The sequence below is a fragment of the Carcharhinus amblyrhynchos genome, chromosome 9 (assembly GCF_965287045.1).
Source record: "Carcharhinus amblyrhynchos chromosome 9, sCarAmb.v2.hapA, whole genome shotgun sequence".
In the NCBI taxonomy this organism is placed as follows: Eukaryota; Metazoa; Chordata; class Chondrichthyes; order Carcharhiniformes; family Carcharhinidae; genus Carcharhinus; species Carcharhinus amblyrhynchos.
In genome coordinates this window covers 79,909,856-79,937,692 of record NC_137332.1, presented here as the reverse complement: position 1 = coordinate 79,937,692, position 27,837 = coordinate 79,909,856, and the positions used below count along the sequence as shown (strand labels likewise).

The 27,837-nt window shown below is 41.5% G+C and overlaps 1 protein-coding gene across 2 annotated transcripts in view; it reads right to left on the bottom strand.

Moving 5' to 3' along the window:
* atf6 (activating transcription factor 6) overlaps positions 1-27,837 on the bottom strand; it is a 327,399-nt gene that overhangs the window by 220,763 nt on the left and 78,799 nt on the right. For both annotated transcript variants that reach the window (XM_080195966.1, XM_080195967.1), the window contains exons 8-9: positions 5,646-5,831; positions 2,663-2,754 (exon numbers count right to left, since the gene is read on the bottom strand). In XM_080195966.1, coding sequence (XP_080052092.1) covers positions 2,663-2,754; positions 5,646-5,831 — 278 coding nt within the window. The remainder of the gene's footprint in view (positions 1-2,662; positions 2,755-5,645; positions 5,832-27,837) is intronic.

Genomic DNA, 27,837 nt, shown 5'->3' with positions numbered 1-27,837 from the left:
GGGAAATTACACGGAATAGTATGAGGTTAAGGGCAGACAAGCAATTTTTTTAAAAATCTAACTAACGTAAATATTAGAGCTGCAAGAAGATGGACGTGCAAAGTTAAAAAAAACTGAGAAAGCGATAAATCAAAAGCAATTTAACCTGCAATTTAACTCTGTTGCTTTTTGTAAAATGAATACTCACCCAAAAGATCATTTAAAAAGAGCTTTTGGTTTTCATGTACTTGCAAAGGCTGGTAGAAATGTTCCAGTTTTGTTTACTTTTGATTTTTTTGCTTCTGTGTTACCGATGTCGCCAAGGTGAACTTGACATCTACTTATTTTAAAATTTTATCTGTGTCCTGATAGCTATATAAAAGCATGGATATCAAACTTTAACATAATTTCTGCAATTGGCTCAACACTAATGCCACTGCAAGGATCTTCTATGTTGCAATGTAGCAAAACATTATTCTTGTTTCAGGCTCAACTGCAAATAAATCTGATGAACATTTACAGGAAAAGCAAACTTCTTTGCCAGTTAATAATTCTAATGCACTTCCATGGTCTTCTGTCCTGACCAACTGCATAATTGTCACACACAGTGAACATGCTAAGAAAATTTCAGATAGATTCAGCCAAAGACTCAATGATTGCAAGGGAAAGCAGGCAGATAAAGATTCAAGGAGAAGAAAGAGGCCAGAAATAAATAAGCCTTCAACAACTAGTCATTAAATTTGCTGGGCTGCCAATAGATACATACACACAGTAACCACACAATTATCTGTAATTAGTGTGGGGTTCCAAACATCAGCCAACCAATTGTTATAACATAACAAGGTGGGACACAAGTTCTGTGCAGAAATTCTGTCCTGGTTTGTTTTTAACTTTTTAAATGCCAGAACAGAATGTAAGGAGCTAATACTGTGGTATACTTTGGGCAAATTTTTCACAGTGTTTTGTGTAATACTGTACAATGTTGCAAGAGCAATGACAACTTATCAAGAGCAATGATAATCTCAGTACTTTAGATCACGAAATGGAACTTAAATCTTCAATTGTTGGTTTGCCAGCTGCAGCTCATTCTCACCTGAGTCACAGAGTTTAAGTCCCACTCCAGGACTTCACTGCAAAATTCAAAGCTGACATTGCAGTGCAGTACTGTCATTTTGCAGATTAGAACTTGAACCAGGATCTCACCCATCCCATCAGTTGGATGTGAAAGATCCCCTAGCACCATCCCAAATGGAGCAGGGGAGCAATCCCCCGTGTCTGAGCCAATCGTTATCCCTCAATCACAATTACAAAAACGCATAGTTTGGGTTTTTGTTTATGAGAGCTCACTGCATATAAACATAACAACAATAGCTGCACTTGGAAAATATTTTATTGGCTTTGGTACATCTAGTGGTTGTGAAATGCAATTTCTTTCCTTCTGGGGCAGGGAGGGAGATCAGGTTGCAGTGTGGAGCAATTACAACAAATAAAAACTCAAGCTACTGGAATTTATTCATACTTCCAACATCCATCCCTCGAATTGAAAAGAAGAGGGGTATGGAACAGATGTGATGCACATTTATAATTAGGAACTAATAATTTGGATGTGGCAAGGTCATCTTTTGTTGCACTACCAGACAACCAAATTAGCAAGTTTGATTGCAAACCTAAACCTAGATCAACCTCTTCAAACTTGCCATAAGTACTTTCTCAGTCAGCACTTGGATAAGTTACTGGTTCGATTCCTAACACATTAAAGAATTGAGGAACATGAGTTTAGATTTGGAGTATGAAAGTAATATGAAACATCAATAGGTGGTACTGCAACAGTCTGGAGTCAGCAGCCTTCTCAACTTTCCATCAAAACTTAATGATTGGTAAAGTCTGACTCAGGTTCTGAGAAACGGATGAAAATTGGAATTTAACAACCCTCTGTTGCCTTTATGGAAATAATTGGGATACTCAACAGCATCATTTATACAGTATTTGACTCAAATCTGAGGAACAGTAATAAACGTGCCAATATAAGCACAATTTTCCACATCAAGGGCAGCACACCCGGCCTAAGTCCCAATTGCTGGAAAAACAGTGAAGAAAAACTGCAATGCCACAACTCTGACAAATCAATTTTCAAAATGGCTCAATGGGTGACAACTGTTTTATACCACTGAACTCAATTTTTTTGTTCCTGAATGGCACTGAATTCTCTAATGCACGGTCGATGCTACCTCCTTTTATGAGCATTCACCGGTCAAGCATTCAAAAAAAAAACTATTCTTCCGCCATCCAAACACCAGCTCCCTGTTGAAATCTTGGTCTCACAATCCAATTATGAGCTTTCATTCAATCTGCCAATTCAAGTGTGACCTAAAACATATTGACAAGCTCATGCAAAGGTCTCAGAACTCCTGGGAATTAAACAGCAGGATTACAACTAAAGAAGCTTATCTTTAAGTGGTAATGCTAACTTTTAATTAAGTACAGCTCATAAAAATCTGGACTCTTGCAGCTTGTCGCAACAAAACATCAATGCTATCAACTATTCATACATCCATGTAATTTTCTTCAGGGTAAATTATAATTCTTAAACATCTCCACAGTTAGTTCCTTGGTCTCTTAACAGTGCCAGTTCCTGCATCAACATATGGAACTAAAGCAGTAAATTTTAAGTGCTGCAACTTACCTTGCAGGAGAATAGCTGAGTGCTATAAAGGCCAGCAATACCATGGCGCACACAGCTCTGCGCTTTGGAGCAGTAACTTTTAGTTGCTGATTCTGAAAGAGAAATGGTTACATTTATCAAAAATACAAGTGATTTCAAGTGCGTTGAACTATCAAACCCTCTTTTTCATCTGGCTTTAGGCCCCTTTTATCTCAACACTCTCTCCTCACATCAACTGCACACACACTGTCTAATTTCACTTTGTGCACCACAAACCGATATGCTGCCATTTTATAGTCAAACAAAAAATACTTTTGCATGACATGAACGCAGTTTAATTTTTAATTTTTTTTGTTTTGTGTTTTCGCTTTGCTGCTCATTAGATTTTTTTGAAAAACCCAGGAGAAACATATACTTCTTTCAAAGCTTCTTCACTTTGGATCATTTAACATTAAACCATTTGTTCAACATTCCCAGCCAAATTGGCTATAAAATAAAGACAGCCAGGCAACTCATTTTTTCCTCCCAAACATAACCCTGTCATGTATCAGAACCCTCCCAACACAGCTCAGCTTTTATGCAAATTTCTCAAAGCATGCAGTGCACAATCTTCAGCGAAACAATTAAAAGGACCATCCGCCAGCAAGAAAGGTGTTTTAAATTTCAAACATTTAGGTCCCACCAGAGCAATGCATCTAAGAAATAACATGGTGATATTAGCTATCATTTTCATTTTTCATACTTGTTATTTTCATGTGCATATAATTATACAGTACCCAGTTTTATACCTCACTACCACCTTTCCTAAACGCTGCACTATTTTAACTCATTTGGCTGCTTAGCCAACATCCAGTCTTGAGCAAGCAGAAATTTCTTCAAACAGAATACTGAGAAGACCAAAGTCATTACCTTCAGTCCACATAAGAAACTCTTGTTGACAAGCCACCAGCCGCATCCCTCTCACTGGCAACTCACTGAGCTGAACCAGGCTGCACCCAACCCTGGCACTGCATTTGACACAACTTCTGACCATAGGTCTGCACCATCATTAAGACTGTGTCTTTCCAACTCCGTCACATCTATTTCTGCCCCTGCTTCAACAACCAACATTAAAGGTGGTTATCTCCAAACCTGCCAGATAGGGACCTAATGTCAGACTTGCTGAGAGAGTTCGGCAACAGGCAGCGATTTTGGATGAACTTGCTGCAACTGTACAGAGCACTGGTGAGGCCGCAGCTGGAGTACTGTGTGCAGTTTTGGTCGCCGCACTTGCGCAAGGATATTTTGGCCTTGGAGGGAGTGCAGAGGAAGTTCACTGGGCTGATACCGGAGATGAGGGAGTTGGACTATGAAGAGAGACTAAATAGACTGGGTGTGTACTCGGAGTTTAGAAGGATGAGGGGGGATCTTACAGAGACGTATAAGATAATGAAGGGGATGGATAGGGTAGAGGTAGAGAGATTCTTCCCGCTCAGAAAGGACAGCAGGACTAGAGGGCACAGCCTCAAGATAAGGGTGGAACAGTTTAGAACGGAGTTGAGGAGGAACTTCTTCACTCAAAGGGTGGTGAATCTCTGGAATTCTCTGCCCGTTGAAGTGGTGGAGGCTACCTCGCTAAATATATTTAAGTCATGGGTAGATAGGTTTTTGGTAGGCAAGGGAATTAAGGGTTATGGGGAGAAAGCGGGAAAGTGGAACTGAGCCACTTCAGATCAGCCATGATCTTATTGAATGGCGGGGCAGGCTCGAAGGGCTAGATGGCCTACTCCTGCTCCTATTTCTTATGCTCTTAACTCAAGCTGAGAGAGACTAGAAAATGAGAGGCTGGCCATGACAGCATTTGAATAGTCAAGTCTTAGAAGAAACAAAGGAATAGTTGAGAGTATCAACAGCAGATGAGTTGAGATGCATCCTGGTTCAGCTCAGTGAGTTGCCAGTTTGCCCTAACTGGTAGGGAAGCTGCACTTTGAACAGCACAATAGTCCAAATTGCAATGCAATAGCCCCTGAGCATTTTCACATTTATGCAGTGAACAAACTCTTTGGCTGTTCCTGACGGTGCAACGTGATGACTTTTTTGAAGCCAGAGCAGAAAACCATTGGACCAAACAAATCACTGTGAAACCAGCTACATCAGGAGAAAGTTCCAGCTATATTTTGTGCTTCACATAAAGCACAGCTTGTGGCTGAACATGGGTCAATAACAAATAACTTCAACATCAGAAATATGCTTGCAGATTTATGTTGCCTTGTGCACATCAGTTAGTCAAGTTTACCCCAAAAGACAGCAGTGGAAATCCTTCAGAAAAATCACTTATAAAACTTTATTTGGAGTTTTACTAACAATCTACGTAGCTAATTTATACATGTCATAATAAAACACACTGTGCACTGGTTTTTATTTAGTGAGACAAGTTACTCCATGAACACTTGGATGGCACCCAAATAGTATAATATTATGTAAATGACTGCAACTCAACTAACGGTGCGAAGTCTTTTCTCCAGCAACGTGGAGAACAATCTTAACTGACACTGCAATGAACCATTGCTGCACTGTGAAATGAGCTGCCCTTTATTGGACATGTTAAACTGAAACCCTGCCTGCCTCAACCATAGGTACCAGCAAGCCAATGGCACGAGTCACAAAAGAGTGTGATTCTGTGCCAATATTCTAGCAAACATTTGTGCCTTGATCAAATATTGCTCGAGTGTCCCTTGATCTCAGATGCTTATGGAATCTTGCTGTTTGCAAAATCATTGCCACATTTATACATTTAACAGGCACCACATTTGAAAGTAATTAATTGCATGTGTTGTGCTTTGTGACATTTGTGACAAATTATAACTTGAAAAAATATTTTTAGCACTGACTGAAGTTAAGCTAGGTCTTCTCAATGACACTATCGTGACCTCCATGACCCAAAAATCAGCTTTTCAACCTACAGTGAACTCAATGTTCAGACTCAAAATTATTCTGCACTGAAGTCAGTTGGAACATGACTTACCTCTGACATCAGCTCTTGGAGCTGCTTTTGAAGAGAACCATTTTCATTCTTCAGCTTCGCATTTTCAACTAGTGCAGATTTCAGCCTGTGCTCAAGATTCAGCAAATATTCCTTCTTCTTCCTCCGGGACAAGCATGCTGATTCACGGTTCTTAATCATTCTTTCCTGTCGTCTTAGTGCATTTACCTATTTGACAGCAACACAGAAGGAGATGCAATCACTCAAAACCTGACAATGCTGAGTGTAATTTGTAAACAAATCTTTGGTTTCAAACTCAACCGTTATTTTCAGGCAACCGTTATGTTGCTTTATTGTGGTCATTTTACACGCATTAGCAACTTTTTTGAATGCAATGTCATAATATGTAGATCCATTTATAACATAAGGAATAGGAGCTAATGTAGGTCATTGAGCCTGCTCTGCCATTGGTTATGACTCATCTTCTCCATGGTTCTTAAATATCCCCATATGCTTTAATTCTGAGGGCCCAAAAATCTATTCACTTCTGTTTTGACATCTGCTTTCAGTTGCAACAACGAGATTTTGGAAAGGGCACTTGAGGATTTGAAATAGTGTCGTGCAGGTTGAATATCCATTGTTCAAAATCCTTGGGGACTACTATGTTTCAGAGAATTTTGGTTTCTGAATACCATATCTAGGACTAGGCTCACTTGCATTACAATAGACTAGCTGTTGTCTAATGTCAATAAAATGGCTAGAAAAATACATCATCGAATAGTAAATATGGTGTAGCTGCAGTAAGTTCCCATCTGTGATGCCATCTATAATTCTGTTTGTAGGAGAGGAGCAGAATGTTGATGTGCTTTGCTGGAAGCATTCTTGAATACTTCCCCCAGCTTCATATGCCTCAGTGACATTGGTTTTCGTTTCATAAGTTTTGTCTTTTCATTGAGAGATTGACATACTTCTTGCTCACTTATAAATGCATGTGGTTCATGTAGATCTATCACACATTTTAATATTGTGACCTATGGGCACTTTCTCTACCACATTCACTACTTTATTTACAAGTTGTTCTCGATTTCTGCCATCTGTTCATCAGTCAAAAAATGCATTGCAAGAGCAGTGTTAACGTTAAACACTTCCTCCACATCTGGGGCCTCCAGCATATTCACGCATCCAACTGATATTCCTTTTGCATACTAATATGGTTGGTCAATCAGACTGTTTCCATTATTCACAGGAAAACCTACAAAGTCTTCCTTAATATTAGCATCTTCAATGAACATTGTTGCGGGCCAAAGTTTGAACCAGTCATTGGTCAAGGTGTCTTTATCAACCAAGTACTGGCAATAATAGATAGTATCCTTAACTCGCAGGCCTTTATTCCCAGCACTTCGAATAACATTCAAGAAACAGTCTTAATATTTACATTTCATGGACTGAACAATGCTTTGGTCAGTCAATTAAATTCACGCTGGGTGGGGCAAAATAAGCAGCAAAAGTTCTTCAGCAGTTCAGCAGGGCTACTTGCTGAACAACTGCCCAGGAACCACATGATTTTACTGTTTTCTTCAAGTCCAGCTATCCAACAATATCCACATGCCTCAGATACAAACCAATCAGAAAATATGTCCCTGGTTACCCAAACACTGATTAACATAGTAGAGAACAGATAATGTCCAACTACCTTTGAAATACTGAGGATATGGACTCTTCTTCATGACATTCAATTTACATTTGTGCTAGCCAGCCTCACTGGCACAATGAAGAGCAGTCAACCTATCCTTCATACCCCAAACACCCATTGACGTATTCGCCTCAGCCATTGCTGAGAGTTTTCCAAGGGACTACTGCCAGAACAGACTCATTTCATCAGCACTGAAAATTTGTTCAGGCAATAGCATAGAAATTAGCATAGCAAACTCATCAATAAATTATTCACCTACATCACAGTCCACAGATGCTTTACCACCACTGTTAGGATGCCAGATAAGAAGCCTCAAGGTGTATTATGAAAACAGACTAGACCCCCAATAATATTTCTATTTTGGCATAAATGTGAGAGAAAGGAGTAATTGCACTGCTAAATTAGGGATCTTTTTATCATAGCAACCTTTATTCATAACACGGTTCAGGTGTAACTCGAACAAAATACATTAGTATGTATATTTCTAAGAATGTGTAACTTTACTGAAGCACCGCAGAGTGGTACATGACCAATGTACGTAATTTATAAGTAATTTTAGACTTGGTCATGAAAATATTGAAACATGAGTAATGTTCTCAAACTGAACTCAGCATGAATTTTGACCTCAGGAGAAAATATAAATATTGTTGAACTGCACTGTTATGATCATTGAAAATGTTTTGTAATGTCTTTCAGATATGAATAAAGTATATTTCTGCAAAATAAAACCATAGAATCCTTAGAGTGGATAAAGAGGCTATTCAAACTATCGAGTTTGCACCAACTTTCCTTCTAACCACTGTGCCACCTTAGTTTTCAAAAAATCACACTTTCAAGTCTTCTTTAAAATTCTGCTTTCCCATGCTATTCCCATCAAAGTTTCACTTTCAGGTTTTCTTCGTCTTAAAAGGCTTTTACACAAACGCTGCGGTCCAGCCACCAATTTCCACAATTATTTCAAATAATGTCTCCCAAATTTTAGAAAGTTCTCACAAACCTTGGTACTACTGCAGATATTTTTCTGGTCTTGCATCATCCACTGCCTTTTCTATTCTGTGGTTTTAATGAACAATAATATATTCTGGCTCCCAGTTTCCTCTCTTCCATTAACTCTGGACATCTTAGAAGCTTCTCTTCATTTCTCTCGTCTCCTTAACTAGTTGGACTTTAGGTTCTGGCATTTGTTTTCTCAACCATTACTCCATAGCATGGCTTTTCTTTAAGCAAGGCTAAGAGAGGTGTTCCCTCTAGCCTTCTAAAACCAACTGCTTCTAGCATATCCATCAAAGTTGTTATCTCTCTCACTACCTATCTCCAACTGCAATCAAATTAACTAACTTAAAAATTAAAAGCTTCCTTATCGTAGGAGGTCCTAGTTGCTAAGCAACCACTGCTGGTTTATTTCCTTTTCACGCTGTAGCCCTCTCGATGCACAATAGAATCACTGTTGGAGTTGAAACCAACCCCAAGCGTCCAGCATGAATCTAACCTTCCAAGCACCGGAACATGAAATTAAACGTCCTTAAACCAGTTTCCACTGTTGACCAATATAAATATAAATCCCTTAAAATTATCTGCATTTTCCGAACACTTACATCAACTGCCCTCTGCACCTGTCCTGCTACCTTCAATGACTAATACACAGATACACTCTGTTCCAACACCCTTTTAAGAACGTTACCAAAAATGCATCATCTTATACTTCTCTCCATTGAACTTCATCTGCCATCTAACTGCCCACTTCAACTTGTCCATGTCCTTTTTAAGTCCTGATTTGTCATCACAGGTAATGAGTTTTGGGTGAGACAGGATCAGGAATCCACCATAATGATGATCGATTCCAGGATTATAAGGAGAATAAGAAGAGGCAGTTCTACCTCCACATCGTGAGGCTCAAGATGAATCAGACGCAGATGGACAGTGAGGGACAGAGCATCAAACTTGTTCATTGTAATAACTCCACGGAAGCAAGAGTCCTTCACCAAGCTACTTTATTTACACCATACATTAGTCTGGCTCTCCCCCAAAATGCTGAGGAATCCCCTCGATTTGCTTCCCTCAGGGGTCTTTTCCTCCGCTTGAGCGCTGGATCAGGAACCTCCAACTCAGATGCCCCTGTCTTTGGCCCTGAACGCCAGAGTCTGGTTCCTCATCCACTTCAGGTGGCAGGGGAAATCACGGCAGCTTTGTCCCGTATCCATTTCGGACAGTGTCCCCATCAAGTGCGCAGGAGGAGGCGATACTGGTTTGTTGAGGGGGGCTCTGCTCATCCTGAGGGCTGTAGGGCAGACTCAGCTCTGGAACAGGTGGAGAACTTGAGGCTTGCTCCTGGTCCAGGTGTTTGCCTACCACCGCCTCGCCTATATGTACTTGGTAGGGTACCGATCCAGTCCTGGACACGACTGTTCCGGTTATCCAGGCAGGTCCATTTTCATAATTTCTGACCCAAACCCTCTCTCTCCCACTTCAAAGTGCCTCTCTCGGCGAGTGTTGTTATGGCCCCTGCATTCAGCTTCCTGGTGTCTTTCTACCTTTCTTCCCAGGTTTGGCAGCCATTGGCTCAGTCTGGTGTGAAACCATCTGCCAATCAGTAACTCTGCTGGCACCATTCCAGTGGTGGTGTGTGAAGTGGTCCTGTAGTCAAATAACCACCTTGAGTGTTTTGTCTCTATTGAGGCCGCTGGCTGTTTTTTCAACCCGGCATTTAACGTCTGGATTGCTCTCTCTGCTCGCCCATTTGACGTAGGGTGATAAGGTGCTGTCTTGATATGCTGGATTCCATTTGATTTAATTAATTTTGTTAACTAGGCTGGTGAACACTGAACCATTATCGGAAACTAATACCTCTGGGATCCCATGCATTGCGAATGAGCTGCGTAGTTTCTCAACGGTTGCCATCATGTTTGCCGAATTTAGTTTATAGACATCTAACCACTTGGAATGGGCATCTATTATCATCAGAAAAGGTCTCCTCCATTCTGAGTACCAATGATGGGATGTCCAGTAATGGTAGCCTGCTTAAGGCATCGGCATTTGCCATTCTAGTCCCTGGTCGTTGCTCCAATCGATACTGATATGCTGCCAGCAATAAGGCCCAATGCTGGATCCAGGCTGATGCTATCGGTGGCACTGCTTTGTCTTCCTTCAGTAGTCCCAGCAAGGGTTTATGATCTGTTACGATTGTAAATTTTCACCCATATAAACACCGGTGACATTTTTTGATTGCAAAGATTACCACCAGTCTTTCCTTTCCAATCTGGGCATATCTTTGTTCTACCATTGCCAGAGTCCTGGAGGCACACACTATTGGCTACTTTTGTCCATTCTGCCACCTGTGTGCCAGAACTGCACTACTCCATATGGGGACACATCACAGGTGAGTACCAATTCCTTCTTGGAATCATGATGTAACAATACATTTTCGGATGAGAGTTGTTGTTTAATTTTCTCAAAGGCCCTGTCCTGGTGGGCCGACCATTCCCAAGTTTCTCCCTTCTTCAGCAACCAGTGGAGGGGATCCAGAATGGAGGCCCTGTTCTGCATTAATTTCCAGTAGTATTTTACCAGTCCTAAAAATGACCATAGCTCCTGGATGGTTGTGGGAGCCTGGGCATCTTTTGTTGCTCACATCCGATCCTCCAGAGGATGTAAACCCGACTTTTCCACTTTGTATCCGAGACAATGTTACTTGTGATGCTAAAAGATGCATTTCTCCCTTTTCAGGCGTGGTCCCACTGCTGCAAAGCTCCTGAGAACTTCCTTCAGGTTCTGCATTTACCTGCATTGTGTAGGTAAATGGCAACTTGTGGTAACCCCTGTAGGATACCCTCCATGGTCCTTTGGAATATGGCACAAGCTGATGAAACTCCGAAGGGCAATCTTTTATACTGGAAGATGCCTTTCAGCGCATTTATTGTGGTGAATTTTTGCGAATCCTTGTCCAGCCATAGTTGCAGCAATGCGTGGTTCATGTCCAGTTTTGTGAATAGGAGTCCTTCTGCTAACTTTGCAAGCAGGTCCTCAAACCTGGGAATTGGGTACTTATCTAGCTGAGAGTAATGATTTATCGTCCATTTGAATTTGCCACAAAGGCACACCGCGCCACCTGGCTTTAAGATAGGAAACATGGGTGCCGTCCATTCCACGAACTGAATCAGTTTTATTATTCCTTTGATTTTGGCATCGATCTTTTCCTTAACGCAAAAGATGCCAGTCGGGCTTTGCTAAACTTTGGGACAGCCTCCAGGTTATGTGCAATTTTGCCTTGACTCCTTTGATTGCACAAGGCCTTCCCAAAAAACCTCCAGATATTTGCTCAGGACTTCACTCAGGCAACCATTTTCCAGCTGGATCTCCTTTAGCCAATTTCACCCTGATGGGCTCAGTCCTGAACCTTCCACTACCATTAATGGGAGCCTCACTAATTGTTTCTTGTAAGCAATTGACACATGGGTTGTACCCATCACTTTCAATAATTCCCCTGTATACGTCCTCAGCCTTGCTGGAGTTTTGGTCAGGGCTAAGGGTTGAAGTCCAGTGTGTACCTTGTTAAACACTGTCTCCCATATGACCAATACGGCTGCACCTGCGTCGACCACCATTAAAATTGAACATCCATTCAGTCTCGCTGACAAATTGATGGGTTCTGATTTTGTCATCGCTACGCACAGTAGCTGTTCCTCGTCAAAGGTAGGGGGAGCTTCCAGGTTGTGCATTCTCCTGTCCCTTGGCCTGTTCTCTTTTCGGCCATATTGTTTTAGGCAATTTGCTTTTCCTCTGTGCATCCTGACACTGGCAACCATAGCAATGTCGGGCAGGGCTCTATAGGAACTGCTATTACTCTGGGCTTAATCTGACCTTGTCTAGGTGCAGTTCTATAGCGGACTTGGGCTCCCTTGTATCTGAATCCTTTCGGAGGGCTGTTGTGTAGTGGCCTGTCCCGTAGTGGTAGTTCCCTAACCCAGTCTGCCTGGTATTGTCCTCTACCTCTATCAGGATACCTTGGAACTCGTGAGCTCCGCTAGCCTCTTTTTCTAACGACAAGGCCAGCTGTAATGCCTGTTCTGCAGTCCAGATGGGGCTGTACAGTCATAACGTTAATTCCGCACACCAGTCTTGGAGCATCTCATTCAGTGTCTCCCCCTGAATTCGCAAGCCTTCGCTAGATGCCTAAGCCTTGTTAGAAAACTGATGATTGACTCCCCCGCTTCTCCAAATGTGGAGTAAAAATGGTACCTCCGCAGGATCAGGGGTGGCTTCGGGTCATAATTTTCCTGAACTAACTTTGACAACTCTTGGAAGGACTTTGTGTCCAGTGCTTCCAGGAAAGTTAAACTACGCATAATCGAAAAAGCCACTGGTCCACACACAGTCAGTAAGATAACCTCAGATGAAAAGCAAAGGGTTATGAGGTTTGCCCTGAAGAAATACTTCATCTATTCCACATACTGGGCCCAGTCCTCCATTGCGGGGTGAAAAGAGTCCAAGTTCCCAAACAGCGGCACATTTTCTCAACAATGGCTTACCCTCATTATGTGAGATGATTCAGCAAGTTCTTTCAGGTCACTCCTTTTTCCTCGTCTCCACTGTAATAACTCCACGGAGGTGAAAGTCCTGTCACCAAGCTACATTATTTGCACCATACATCTATACACAGCCAGCTCTCCAGTTGCTCCCTGCTGAATGCAGCCTGGGAATCTGCTTTAAATAGGGAGCGTGAGGCTCCCTGATTGAAACATCAATTAGGATTCATCAGGCATCTCTTTTGTATACCAAACAAATAAACTAACTCAAAGTAAATTAGGAACAAATTAAAAAGGGGCAGCTTCCCAAAAGGAGAAGGAACAGCCCAAACCAAAATCTAATCACAAAGGAAACTTAAAACATAAAATCAAAACACGATTAGTCAGGGTTTCTATTGCACTCCAGCCCCTTAAATGCACAGCGGACGCGGAAGGCATCAACTGCGCCTGTGGACACTGCATGCTCCCTCTCCAGAGGCATCTGGCCTCGAATGTAGCCACAGGAGAGGAGAGACAGTCAAGATGGACAACCCCGATCGCCTGCTGCCTGGACCTATCGATGGCGTGCCTGACCAGGCCCAGGAGCAGGTTCACAAAGCGGTCATCATTTCACACCACCCACCCCTCTCCACACCAGGAGTCCATAGATCAGAAGCGTGGGACTGAAGTGCAAACAAAACATTAATAAAGATGATTTCAGAAAACTGAAAAGGGTATGCAACCTAAAACATGAAACGTAGACATGGTCCACAGAAGGGTTCATCAGGTAGCTCATATTCTATCAAGCCAACCTCATTAGCCTGGCTGAAGTGATCACATTCCTGAACTAAGGTTCAGCACCACCATTGCAAAGTCCCATGGAAATGGGACCCAGAAAAAATACAAGTAACACTGATTCTGTCTGGCAGAAGTATGGGGCAGGTGGGGAGGTTCACTGCACTGGGGTATGGGACTCCTATTTGAGGCACAGAACCACTTGTTGATGCTGCTACTGTGAAGAAGATTCAAGTCAATTATAAATTATAAAGATTTCAACTCTTAAACATTGAACAATCTTTAAACTTGAAAAGAAACAACTCTTAATTAAGCAATGTTTCTCTTATATACTTGAACCCCAAGTCAGCAAATCCAAATACACTTGCTCTTACTTGGGTTAACAGCTTTGGAGCTTCCAGAGAGATTTTGTAGAGAGAAAGACAGGGGTGCTTGTAGGCTGCGATTTTTAAACAGCCCTCTCCAGCAACTCATTTTAAAATGACAATAAATCTGTTTTTTCTGCTACAAGCCACCAATTAACTTAATATCATGTAACTTGGTCAAACTAATCTGAAATCCCAAGAGAACTAAAGTAAACAAGGTTGCAGTAACTCAAAAAGTAATACATTCCTAGTTAAAATTAATCACTGTCCTTGATGGAGATGCATGTGTCCAAGAATGCAACCGATTCTGGAAGTCGTCCATGGTGGGATGGAACTTGTTGATATCATCATATAGCTGTTTCAATAACTCTCCAGAATCAGTTGCATTCTTGGACATATGCATCTCCATCAAGGACGGTCACCTCAGCAATTCACTGTACCGCAAGCCCACGGATAACCACACGACAATCCATTTCTCCAGCTTCCACCCTAAACACGTTAAAGAAGCCATCCCCTATGGACAAGCCCTCTGTATGCACATGATCTGTTCAGATGAGAAGATAACAATAGACACCTCCAGACGCTGAAAGATGCCCTCATAAGAACAGGATATGACGCTCGACGCATCGATCAACAGTTCTCACGCGCTGCAGTGAAAAATCATATAGACCACCTCAAAAGACAAACACGGGACACGGTACCCTTCTTCGTCCAATACTTCCCCAGAGCAGAAAAGCTACAACATCTTCTCCGGAGACTTGAACATGTTGTCGATGAAGACGAATATCTCACCCAGGCCATCCCCACACCCCCACTTCTAGTCTTCAAATAACTGCACAACCTCAAAAAGAGATCATTGTCTGCAGCAAACTACCCAGCCTTCAAGGGAACAGTGACCACGACACCACACAACTGTGCCACAGCAACCTCTGCAAGACGTGCTAGATCATCGACACAGATGCTATCATCTCACAAGAGAACGCCATCCATCAGGTACACAATACATACACTTGCAACTCGGCCAACCTTGTCTACCTGATATGCTGCAGGAAAGGGTGTCCTTAGGTATGGTACACTGGGGAGACCATACAAACGGTATGACAACAGAGTGAACACCACTCGACAATCATCAGGCAAGAATATGCTCTTCCTGTTGGCGAACACTTCAGCAGTCACTGGCATTCGGCCTCTGATCTTCGGGTAAGTGTTCTCCAAGGCAGCCTTCATGACACATCACAACGCAGAGTCACTGAGCAGAGACTGATAGCCAAGTTCTGCACACGCAAGGACAGCATCATTGGATCTTGGGTTCATGTCACACTATCTGTAACCCCCACGACTTGCCTGGGTTTGCAAAATCTCACTATCTGCCTCTTTAACCTGTGCTTAACCCTCTCTCCACTCACATTGTCTGTACCTTTCAGACTTGATTACCTGTAAAGACTCGCACTCCAACCATTATTTTGTAAATTGAGCTTACATCTATATATGCTCTGTTTGTGAACTGAAATCCCACTCACCTGACAAAGGGGCAGCACTCCGAAAGCGACTGGCTTGTACTACCAAATAAACCTGTTGGATTTTAACCTGGTGTTGTGAAAGTTCTTATGTGTTTACCCCAGTACAACACCAGCATCTCCACATCATGGACAAGAGTTACATAGAGTTCAGAAAGGTGTGTAGCAGCTCTCCTCCACTTAAAAATCCGTTGTGTTAAGTAACCAATCTATCAGATTTATCAGAACAATCTGCAGCTTTCACACCTATTTCTTCTGGTGGCAACCTAAGTTAGAACATTAATTTAATTCAGTTGCACAATCTGACACATTAGGATTTGAACTCGCAACTTTGGATTGGAATTCAGTTGCATTGAAACTCAGCAATGACACCCAATAACTTGTAACCATTATAGAACTTTGCAACAGAATATAACAGTGATATCACACAGCATTTAAGCATCTTGATATAATGGGGTTGGTATTAATTGGCTGCCAGCAATTGTAATTAATGCGCAAATTATTCAGCTGGAGTAGAAATGTGTTTGACACATACCTCATCACCAACATAAGGGAAGCTATCTTTGGAACATCTGCATTATGAGAATTTCATGTCTCATTTGACAAGAAGAAAATGAAGGAAGAAACCTCGGGGTGGAACTGAACCCAGGTTCCCACAGTTGAAGGAGGGGGTTAATCTACTGCATTCATATCAGTTTGTTTTCTCATACACCATGACAGAATATAACTACAATTTGCACTGTACTGGTTATAACTTCAGCAAATTCAGTCGCCTCATCAAAACAGCCAACGATAAAACAACAACTGGTGCAAGTAATCACAAGCCCCACCTAAGATTTTCATGCATCTGTTATTTACAGAGTATTGTGAAGTTACTGCAACACTCTTGATAAAAAGAGCACATCTTTTTCTTCCCGGCCCCATCTTCAGGTGCTGACGACAGTTCTCAGAATCAAACTCAAGGGCTTTGAACACCTGCTTTAGTGACAGAAGACCAACAATACTAATTTCCACAACTTTTGGATAACTACACTCAATCAGCAGTTTGTCTTGTCCCCAACACCAAACACAGCCATCTTGTCCCCAACACCAAACACAAACTAAGTGGTTGAAACAGAAAGAAGTGGCAATGCACAGGTCAGTTAGCAGTGACAGCCTGAACTAAGACTCAAATGTTTGAGGCCAAGAATCTTTGTTGCAACAAATTTCACATAGGCTATTTGTTAAGGCTCAAGCAGAGACGCTTGGCTGAAATTATACACAGCAAACCTCAGTCATTCTGCTGCCATCAGGCATATTGACCCTCAGCAGTTCAAAGGACACTATATTTATCTTTATTGGTGCAAACAGTATTTTTAAAAATTACTCAAAACATTCAAAGTAGCCAGCCAGGAGATGCAGTTGGTGAGTCAGCGTCTTGCGCTCATTCAATAGTCCATTACTGAACACACTTATGAACCTTCTACACACCTGACAAAGGAACACCGTTTCCGAAAGCTTGTGGGATTACTATCAAATAAACTGGCTGGACTTAAACCTGGGGTTGTCAGGCTTCTTACTGTATTCCTGCAACTCCCAGGGCCCTATTAAGCCATTGCGCCAGACATAGAGTCATAAAAAAGGGTGTCAACCAGAAAAGTAAATCAATATCCACTGCTCTTCCATGTGTCCCCGCACTGAGCTACGAAACAGTATAAGCAGATGGCCATGGAAAACATGTGCGGTATTTAAGAAATGGGCTGGAAAGTTAAGAAGGGAGGGTAGTGGGAGGAAGAAATAACTTCAAGTGGTAGGGGAATACCGAGTGATTTATGAGTGTGAAATAACATCCAAACATCAATACGTGTAACTCATTATGTAACAATAACCTTCACAAGCGTGCAGTCTCTCTCTTTTACAACATTTGTGACTTTATCGTTTTCCACACTTAGAAAGAATATTTCAGGCTTCCTTAGAATATAGTTCTTAAACACCTGCAGTGTTTTGAAAGGCACACCAGCATTATAGCAGTTCCAGAGGTGCAGTCTCTTGCAACTATGGCAATAAAAAAAATGGAGGAGCTCATTCTGCGCAAAAGCAACCAAACATTTGAGGCTGAAAAGCCTCAATATGATAATCAGTGACTCAATTACCAATAAAGATTCAGTAACTGGGAAACATCATATAGTGGGAACTGACAGGTAGCATGCAAAAATCAACATGATTTACACTATTATTCTATGATGTGAAGAATAGGGATGGAAACTGCATCATTGTACATCTGTGGTCTTTATGATTGTGTTCTTTTCACATTACCCAATCTGGCTGCAGGAGGTCAATAAATACCAGCTGGCTTTGATTCTGAGTTTCTGCAGCCACAGCAAGAGGGGCTGGAGTTACCTTGTTCCAGAGCCCGACTGTCACGTCTCCTTCTCGACACAGGTATTCTCCACCATCTTCACCTTGGTCTTCTTTACTTTTTCTTATCATGTTGGAAGAAGATTCTCAAGCCACTGTAATCAACTTCTGGTGGCTCCTGCGCTACCTTCTGCTTGAGCCACCAGGCTTGGACTGTAGAGTATCTGACTTCAGCCTAGCCCCGACTGCCTGCTTGATGAGCCGCCCCACGTCAACCTCCTTTTGCTCAAGTCAAATTCCATCCATTCTTCATTCTCCCTAACCCACTTGGCAATCTTGAGACGCTCTTCACCAGTCTCCTGTTCACACCAATCAATAAATACTGAGAAGAATACAGGGAGCCTTCCAATCATGCCAATATTTAACGATAATAGGTAGAGCACATTTTACACAATGAAATTTGCCAAAGACATGAAATCAGATTGCAAATGATTAATTATGCAATTGATGGTACTTAAAGCACATTTAAGAGGCTGGGTAAATAAATGACAAATAATTATTCTCTGGTAAGCGCAAGATATTGAAGATTGAACTCTTGTCTGCAAAGTTTAGGAAATGATTCAGCAAATATTCATGATATCTCTTCATTTTAACACTTAATAACTAATCGCATTTCCAACCTTTTGGCACTTTCCTTTGATCCTCATTCTCTTCTTCTGAAGCTCCTTTCCTATGAAAGGAACATACACATGAATGAGAGACAGGTGTAGGTCATTTGGCCCTTCAAGCTTGCTCCGTCATTTGATCAAATCATAGCTGATCCAATTGTAGCCTCAACTCTACTTTGCAGTTTACTCTCTACAACCTACAAGCAGAGGCAGACTTGAAATGAAACACATTTACATGCCCCTGTGCTGGCCAGTGGCTGTGAAATTCACCGAGCTGTGTGTATGCTTTCAGCCCAGCAAGGCCAAGCAAGATGACAAGAGCTTTGACAATTTCTTAGCCAAAAGAAAAAGGAAGAAAAAACAAAGTCAAAGTGCCAAGGCAGTACTTCCCACTAGGCTGGTCAAAGCCTCAGTGTCAACTGATGCCTCGCCCTGGCTCTGGGTCCACCCCTGCCATCTCCTGCCTCACATAGGTAGCGATGACTCCCAGCCAAAGTAGGATCAGCATCGGTCGCCAGGGTGGTCAAGGAAGTGAAGGAGGAAAACAGTTGGTGATGAAGAGTGTCTCAGGATCGTCAAGTAGGTTAGGGAGGATGAAGAATGGATGGAATTTGACTTGAGCAAAAGGAGATTGACCAGTTGCGGCTCATCAAACAGGCAGTTGGGGCTAAGCTGAAGTCGGATACTCTCAACCGTCCTGGCTTGGTGGCGCAGGGGCATAAAGTGGCGCAGGAGAGACCAGGAGCCAGCTAGAGCCACCAGAAGTTGATTACAATGACTTGAGAATCTTCTTCCAAGATGATAAGAAAAAAAATAAAGAAGATCAAGGTGAAGATCGTGGAGAATACCTTGTGAAGAGAAGGAGACAAGACAAATGGACCCCGGGACAAGATAATTCCAGCACCTGTTGCTGTGGTTGCAGAAACTCAGAATCAAAGCCAGCTGGTATTTATTGACCTCCTGCAGCCAGCTTGGGTAATGTGAGAAGAACACACAATCACAAAGACCACCACAGACGTACAATGATGCAGTTTTCAACTTTACAAGTTTCTGCAAAGCATGTGGAAGCTAGAAAAGATAAAGAAACGGAAAATACCTTTGAGATGGTGAAATCCAAAAACAGAGCCAGAAAGGATGATTCTAAAATTCAGTCCGCTCACCTCGAATTTTGCAAGCTTTTTCTTGGGGAGCAGTAAATGTTGGTGCACATTTTACAGACTGGTTTTCAATCTGTTTTCACCCCACAATGTTAGAAAGATTTTTAATTGATCTGGCACAGATTTTGCGGACAAATGAGGCATCAAGACATCACGGGAATTTTGAAGCTTAAGCACAATAACTGTTGTCATCTGCTATGGACTGGAACCGATGGAGCTTAAATCAAGCTTCAGTCACTCTTGGAGAACATTTTTGGATAAAGATTAAAAACGCAGCCATTAAGTTGTCCATTTGTTTATAGTCCTGCTCCCCGTTTGAACAAGCTTTGAGAATTGGGATTGTAATACACTTTCAATAGCACTATATTCTTTTAAAATGCTTCCTACCTATCATCTAATGCGCAAAATTTTAGACGTGTTTATAGAACCTGTGTAACGTGCAACTCTCCATGCTCCCAACATTGAAAAGCAACAGGACCAAGACGAACAAGCTATCAGAACTGAAGACTTGCCAATTCCACAGATCCATCCAAGAATAGCTGAGTCAAGTTCCCACCTTCCAGTTGAGAGATATGTGCAGTACATTTAAAACACACTTAATAATTATCAACTGATTTATTTATCATATCGAAGCCCATGTATGCAATACCATTTATACAAACACTCTTCAATGACGGACAAGCATGCACTTCCAAACGATATTAGACATTTTACATTTCCAGCAAGTGGTTCAAACTGACCAAGGCTGGCATCAAATCTAAGTATTTTTCACCTTACTGCTACCACACAGTGATTTGCTGACAAAACATCTTGATCCCCAGAATTATACAAGATATAGGTTTTCAAACACTGTGCTCTTCATCCAATTCCAGCAAATTGTAACAAAAATCAGTCAAGACATGTAAGATTTCATCAAAAAGTGTTTTTTTTCCAGTACTGGTAGAATTACTTCACTGCCTTGTTGCATATTTTCCATGTACATGGCCAATTCCACTTACTGTTATTTACCTAGCCACATCACTGTGCCTTCTACATGTGCAGAATTAATGACATTCACTGGCAGAGTTTGCTTCCAATTTCAAATAGTATTTTGGCTTCTTAAGGCACTAACCATTTTTACTGACAGGATAAGTTACTCCTACCCTCAAGTGAATAAGGACTTGGATTTAAAACACACTTGACTGCTTTGGCCAATCTTTATTTTCAGTCTGGGAATTCAAAGGACCACTCATTTGATGCAAAGGCTACAAAATCACTTTTCTCACAATAAAAATGCGAACTGCTCAGTCAATTTCCTCCATAAAAATTGTAAACATGAATCTCTTCACCTTCAACAGAGGTATGCTTGATTCTACGAACCAGCAGCCATATACAGACAATGAATGGTCAAGATAGTTAAGGGCAGCATGGTGGCACAGTGATTAGCATTGCTGCTTCTCAGCGCTAGAGGCCCAGGTTCAATTCCGGCCTTGGGTGACTGTGTGGAGTTTGCACATTCTCCCCACGTTTGCGTGGGTTTCCTCTGGGTGCTCCAGTTTCCTTCCACAGTCCGAAGATGTGCAGGTTAAGTGGACTGGCCATGCTAAATTGCTCCTTGGTGTCCCAAGATGTCTAGGTTAGATGGATTAGCCATGAGAAATGTATGGGGGAGAATGGGAATAGGACAGGGGAAAGAGCCTGGGTAACTCACACCATCAGAGTCAGTGCAGACTTGATGGGCTGAATGGCCTCTTCTACACTGTAGGGATTTTATGGCTGTAAGATGACCAGCATGGCCAAACAATGATGAAAGGAAATCAGATGCCTGAATATCCCTGCCTTAATTCAATAGTCTGGGCAAGAATTTTCACGTCATGTAATCAGGCAGTTCATTTACTGTAAATGTTTAATTTGTTTTCTCCCATTTTATTACAAATTACCCTGTACTTAAAGCACAGAAGTTTGCAGTTCTGCTCAACTTGTCTGTGCAACATTTGATCCCACTCCAATTAACCGATCAGCAAATCCTTCCATTCCTTTTTCTTCTTAAGTATTTATCCAGCCTTCCTTTAAATACATCAATGCCATTTGCCTCAAGTACTCCTTGTGACACCAAGCTCCTCATTCTAACCAGTGAGTACCACATGCATCATAGCGATTATCTTTAACAAAAAAATCCCATATTCCCAAATCATTAACAGCCGTGAATACCAGCTGCAAACAAATCTAGTTGCACTTAGAAGTTTATTTTTGAGAGTTTTAAAAGTTCATCCAGCATCACAAAGCATGTGAAGTTTTTTCTGTCTGTTACCTGGTTCCTCGCTGATCAATATTAATCAGCTGTGATGTACAGAGAATGCAACTTCACTGCAAAAAGATCTGTCTTCTTCCCCCGAAGTCACTAGGTCTGGGATCAGTGCCACTGGCACAATTTAAGGAACATTAAACAATCTTCTAGTTGTTCCAACTTCACTTTGAGAACATACACTTGAAATCCATCCACCTGCTTACAGATTAGCAAACAACAGCCTTGGATTTATGCCTCACTTTTGATTGACTCTCAAGTCTGCAGCCTGGTCTGCTTCCACCAGAAGCAGCTATATTATGTTCAGACAGTGACACTTCAACAGTACCACAATTAGATAAAACCTTATAGTGAAAGGCTAAATTGCTTGCTGCAGTGGTACAAGTTGCATTGCACAATTCCAAGTTCCGGGGAAGGCCACTGTACCACTGTATACGTCACATTATCACACATCAAATGTGAGAGTGTGGAGGTTTCATGGCACTGTAACTGCATATAGGTGGAAAGATCTAACTTATAAATCCCACAATATTCTAACTGTGCATAGATGAATAAAAGTAGCAGTCTTGTATCTCAATATTAACTGAGACAGTGCTTCATTATATAATATAAAAGCAGAGGGAAGCCAGTGTCTGAATTGATCGTCCAGGTCCACCTAGTGGTCCAAAATGCAGTGTTTGTTGGACTGGAAAATTTGTTTTGGAAGCCATAAAAAACACCCTCTTTGAATTAGGACCAGTAAACAACAATTATACATTCAGGTCTAATATCCATATTTTTGAATCTGTCAACTGTTAATATACTGACTATTTCAAAGTCAAAAAGAATATTACTTCTTTAGGCACTGGGGGTGGAGGACTGCGGGGGTGGGGGAGGGGGGAGGAATTACAAAAGAAATGGAATAGTAGACCATCTGACTCCTCAAGTTTGCTTTGCCACTCACAATGATCATGCCACTAAATTCCTTAACTCTCCTGAGACCCCAAACATGACAATCTCAACTTTAAATATATTCAATAACGGAGCACCCACAACCCTCTTATCACAGTTCTAACCAGAGGCTGCGGCCATGTTCTAGAATCTCCAGACAGAGAAAACAAAACCTTGTCAAGCCCCCTCAGAATCTTCTGTTTCTGTGAGGTCATCTCTCAATTTTCTAAACTATAAAGAGGACAGGCCCAATTTACTCAAGTCCCTGATCATAGGACTCTTCCCCTCCTCATGTTTGCCCTTACTTAACTCTGAAAACTCATTTGAATTGCTTATTTTTTGCTCCTTTACCACTTGGTCATGTGTTTCTTCTTGCTGCCTTGGCAAAGCAGCCAGCATAATTAAGGACCCCACAGACGCCGGGCATTCTCTCTTCCACCTTCTTCCATCGGGAAAAAGGTACAAAAGTCTGAGGTCACGTACTGATCGACTCAAGAACAGCTTATTCCTTGCTGCCATCAGACTTTTGAATGGACTTACCTTGCATTAAGTTGATCTTTCTCTACACCCTAGCTATGACTATAACACTACATTCTGCACTCTCATTTCTTTCTCAGTTAATGGTATGCTTTGTCTGTATGGCGCGCAAGAAACAATATTTTTCACTCTATGCTAATACAGACAATAACATATCAAATCAAAAGGTATCAAAAGCTTCACAAAATATCCAAACTCGACTGGCATTCAAGATACTACCTGTGGCGAGGGAAACTGATCACATTGCTCCTGATGGGCTTTGTTCCAATATCTCCAAGTCCCAGACTTGAGATCTTGCTGCTTCTTCTGCAGTGGTTAATCCCGGGTTATTGCTGTTAATGTGTCTTTGTCTTTCCTTCTTAAACAGATATTATTGGCACGGATCATGCTTCCAGTCAGGTACTCAGGACAAGTACTAGTTAATCACTGTCTTTTGATCATGAATGCTGAAGAGTCGTGCCTGTTAGGGATCGTAATTCTCTCAAGAACATGACTCACAGGGGTCTGGGTTCAAATCACTGTCTGTTCAAGGCATAGCAACAACAACTGTTCAATCAACTCCTGTGCTTGATCCTTGGCTGCATATCCTGTTCTTTGCTGCTCCCACAGTCCCTTTGCCTGTTAGAGTTTGCCCTTTCAACCATCAAGCTTTGCTGGTGCCTTTACGAATACTCATTAGGCATAGCTTCAATTGCCTATAATTCTCGATTTTGTCAGCATCTCCTTCCTCAAGGTGAAGCATCTGAGCGCATTTCCTACATTTGGCCACTAAGGGAAAAAAAGTTCCATTGAAAAACTGCAGAACTTTGGAAACAAAATGTGACAATAAAGCAACAAAGTACATGAACAAGCTAAATACTGAAATTTCCACCAACTGCAGAATACGGTCACACATTTGAGCAAAACACAAAGCAGCACCAAAACATAAGCAAACTGATGAGGCACAGTGAAATCCCTTGTCCTCCCTATCTCATGAAATTTGAAATAACAAATAATTACAGAAGCCCAGAGTTGCAATAAAATGCACTGTATGCTGGTCGAAGGGCGAAACTGAACGATGAAGGCATACCAAACCACTTGCACCGAGGTGCCCAAAAGCAGCATTGACAGTTGCCAAAAAGAATACAGCTCAACTGACTTACTGATAGTTGAGTTAATGTGGAATTTGGTGAAGGCAGAAAACATGGGAGTATGAAAAAAAAGCACAAATTATTTCCAATTGTCCCCAAAATCTCAGTGACATGCAAGCTTTCCAGAGTGTTGTCAACAGCTCACAACATCAAATGAAACACATCCGTTTTCTGAGCTTCATCTGGTTAAAAATGTGGAAACTCTCACGTAAAAGAAAACAGTACGACTATGGCACAGACTGATTGGGAATGTTCAATTATCTTTAACAGTTGAACTTCAACTTCAAGGAGGGAATGATGATAAATTCACCATCATCGCGGTTGTGCATTGATTTCTTCTTTGGATATTTAAGTCGCACAAGAGCACTAAGCATGAATACCATGACACATAATGAAAGTACAAATGAAGTGGCATGGAGTCACAAGACTTTACAGTATATGAACAGGCATTCAACTTAACGAGCCCACCTAAGCCTAATGCCACCTTTCTTCACCTCAACCTTGAAGAAGATGGTGGCGGGGGGTAAAGTCATGAAACCCAGCGACGCAAGATAATACATTGGCCAAATGGGTTCAAATTCCACTATGGCAGCTGAGGAAATTTGAATTCAGTTAATGAATCCGGAATATAAAGTTAATCCGACATTGATTGTTATCACTGATTGTTTTCCTTCTCTCTTCATCCAGTCTACATGTGACTGCATTCACATTGATTCTTATCTGTCAACCAAAATGACTTAGCAAGACACTCGGTTCAAGGGCAATTTGGAGTTGGCAAGAAATACTGGCCTTGCCAGTGTCACCGATATTCCACAAAAAAGTTAAAAAAAAAACACTTTCACCCATACTCTCCTGTTCCTCCCTCATGTGATCCAACTTCCCAGAAACTTACCCAAGCAATTTGCCTCACCCGTTTACATTTTCACCACTTGACTAATTCCTTCCTGGATAGATTATATATTAGTGACTATCTTGTATAAAATACTTAGCTTTGGACAGTTACAATTGTAGAAAAAACGCTTCCAATCGACCCTGTCAAATCCTTTCCTAATCTGAAAGATGACCATCACGTCATGTGGTTGAACCTTAGCTTTTCTACCAAACTGCATAAACCTCTCAGTCCCAGGATCACCCTTGAAAATTTACCTTTGTACCTGCTCCAATGCCTCTACCTGCTAAGTGTACAATACACAACACCCAAATGTGAGCAAACCAATAAGCGATACAAATTTAACATAATTGCAATGCTTTTCAATTCCATTCTTCTCCAAGTGCTTTGTTTCCATTTCAATCAATTATTTCCAAAGGGAGCTAACTAAAATTGCTCTCCGGCCATTTCTTCCCATGGGAAGTAATCAGCTTTATCTATGGTGCTTATTTTTCCTAAGTGATATTGACAACACATACCAGCAAATGCAGAAATTCAGATTTCTATGACCACTTGACAGGATTTTTAAAAACGCGCATCCATGATTCTACAAAATTTTTAAATCAATTTCAGATTTCAAACAATGCCTACAGTTGCTGCGCCACCTAGGGGCTACATTGCATTTATCTGAATGAACTCTTCAATACTGCTGCTTAACCTGTTGACTGCAGGCGGGGAAGGGAGATCTTTGCAATGAACTGCCTGCAATTTCCAGTTTGTTCACCATGATGCTGTCTTTTTTATCATAATAGAAAGGTTTGAAAATATTGCAAAGCAATTTCTTTTTCAATTAACATGCGTGAAATTCATGGAGGCCGAAATGCTCACAACAGTTTATCTGTGTCTGATTGCTTCTGATACCCTCCCACTTCCCAAGCCTCCACCATGACTATGTAATTTTAATTACTGAATCACAGAATTGAATCCAGCACAGGAAGCCATTCAGTTCTTCATATCCACATTTGACATTTACTCATGTAGGAGGTCTGGCCGTACACTCTTGAGTTTTTGAGAAATCTATGCTGCTAATTAATTGTATATCGATTGCGTTTGATGAAATGCAGATGGAGGGCATGAACTGAGGTTTCACTTGAGCATTTCATAAAGTCAGAATTTTACAGCACAGAGTGAAGGCCTTTGGCTCATTGTCTGCCTTGGCCTTCAAGCTTCAATCTATTCAAATCCCAACTTCCCAGCACTTAGTCCAAAGTTTTATACGCCATGGCATTTCATCTAACGTTTCTTAAATACTCTGAGGGTTCCCACCTCTACCACCCTTTCAGGCAGAGTTGCAGGTCATACAATCACAAATTCTAGAGTGCTAAAGGAAGCCATTTGGCCCATCGAGTCTGCACTGACAACAATCCTACCAGGTCCTGTCCTATCCCCCATAACCCCACATATTTACCCTCCTAACCCCCCGACATGAAGGGGCAATTTATCATGGCCAATCAACCTAACGTGCACATTTTTGGGCCATGGGAGGAAACCGGAGCACCTGGAGGAAATCCAACAGGCATGGGGACAATGTGCAAACTGCACACAGGTAGGTACCCAAAATCAGAAATGAACCTAGGTCCCTGGAGCTAAGGTAGCACTGCTCACCACTGTACCATTGTGCTACCACTCTGGGTGAAAAATCTTTTTCTCAAATCCTCTCACCTTATTGATCCCATTGCAAAGGAGAAAAGTTTCTTCCTATATATCCTGCGTTATAAGAGATACATGGTTAATTTGTTTTAAAGAAGTACAAAAGAGACACTTCTTGAATTTGGAGGTGTCTGATTATAATGTACCACTCCATAAATAAATCTACAACTGACGAAAGAGATTGTCTCCAGTGTCATCCTTTACCAGCTGACACCTTAAAATAGAACACATAGAATCTACACTTTAAGAAGAATCATTTCCTGATTGCTTTGACTGAAAGCTTAACTATTTTTCTTCATTGAAGATTTCAAATTACCTTGTGTCAGGGAGATTGATACTGGTATGCTTGCACTAAGAGAACCTGTTCCAACAACAACAGTATTATACAATGTGACACACAAATGAATATCACAAGCAGCTTTTTTTTTGTTGCTATTGCACTTTGCCAATTTATAAATTAGCAAGATAAAGTATGAGGAGATCAATGAACAGGTCCTTGCCAATCACATACTCACGCCTGTTGAAGTACTGCCTGTGAAGAAGAGGTCTAAATGGGCTCAAAATGTAAGTAGACAATTTATGATTAAAGCAAAACCGGAATGCACATGAACAAAACATCAACATACTTAGCAAAACGTACTAGCCTTGACTTAAAGAAAAAAAGTCTGGTATTTGTATAGCATCTTCCACGGCCTCATGTTGCCCCCCAAAGCACCATACAGCTAATAAGACCATAAGGCAT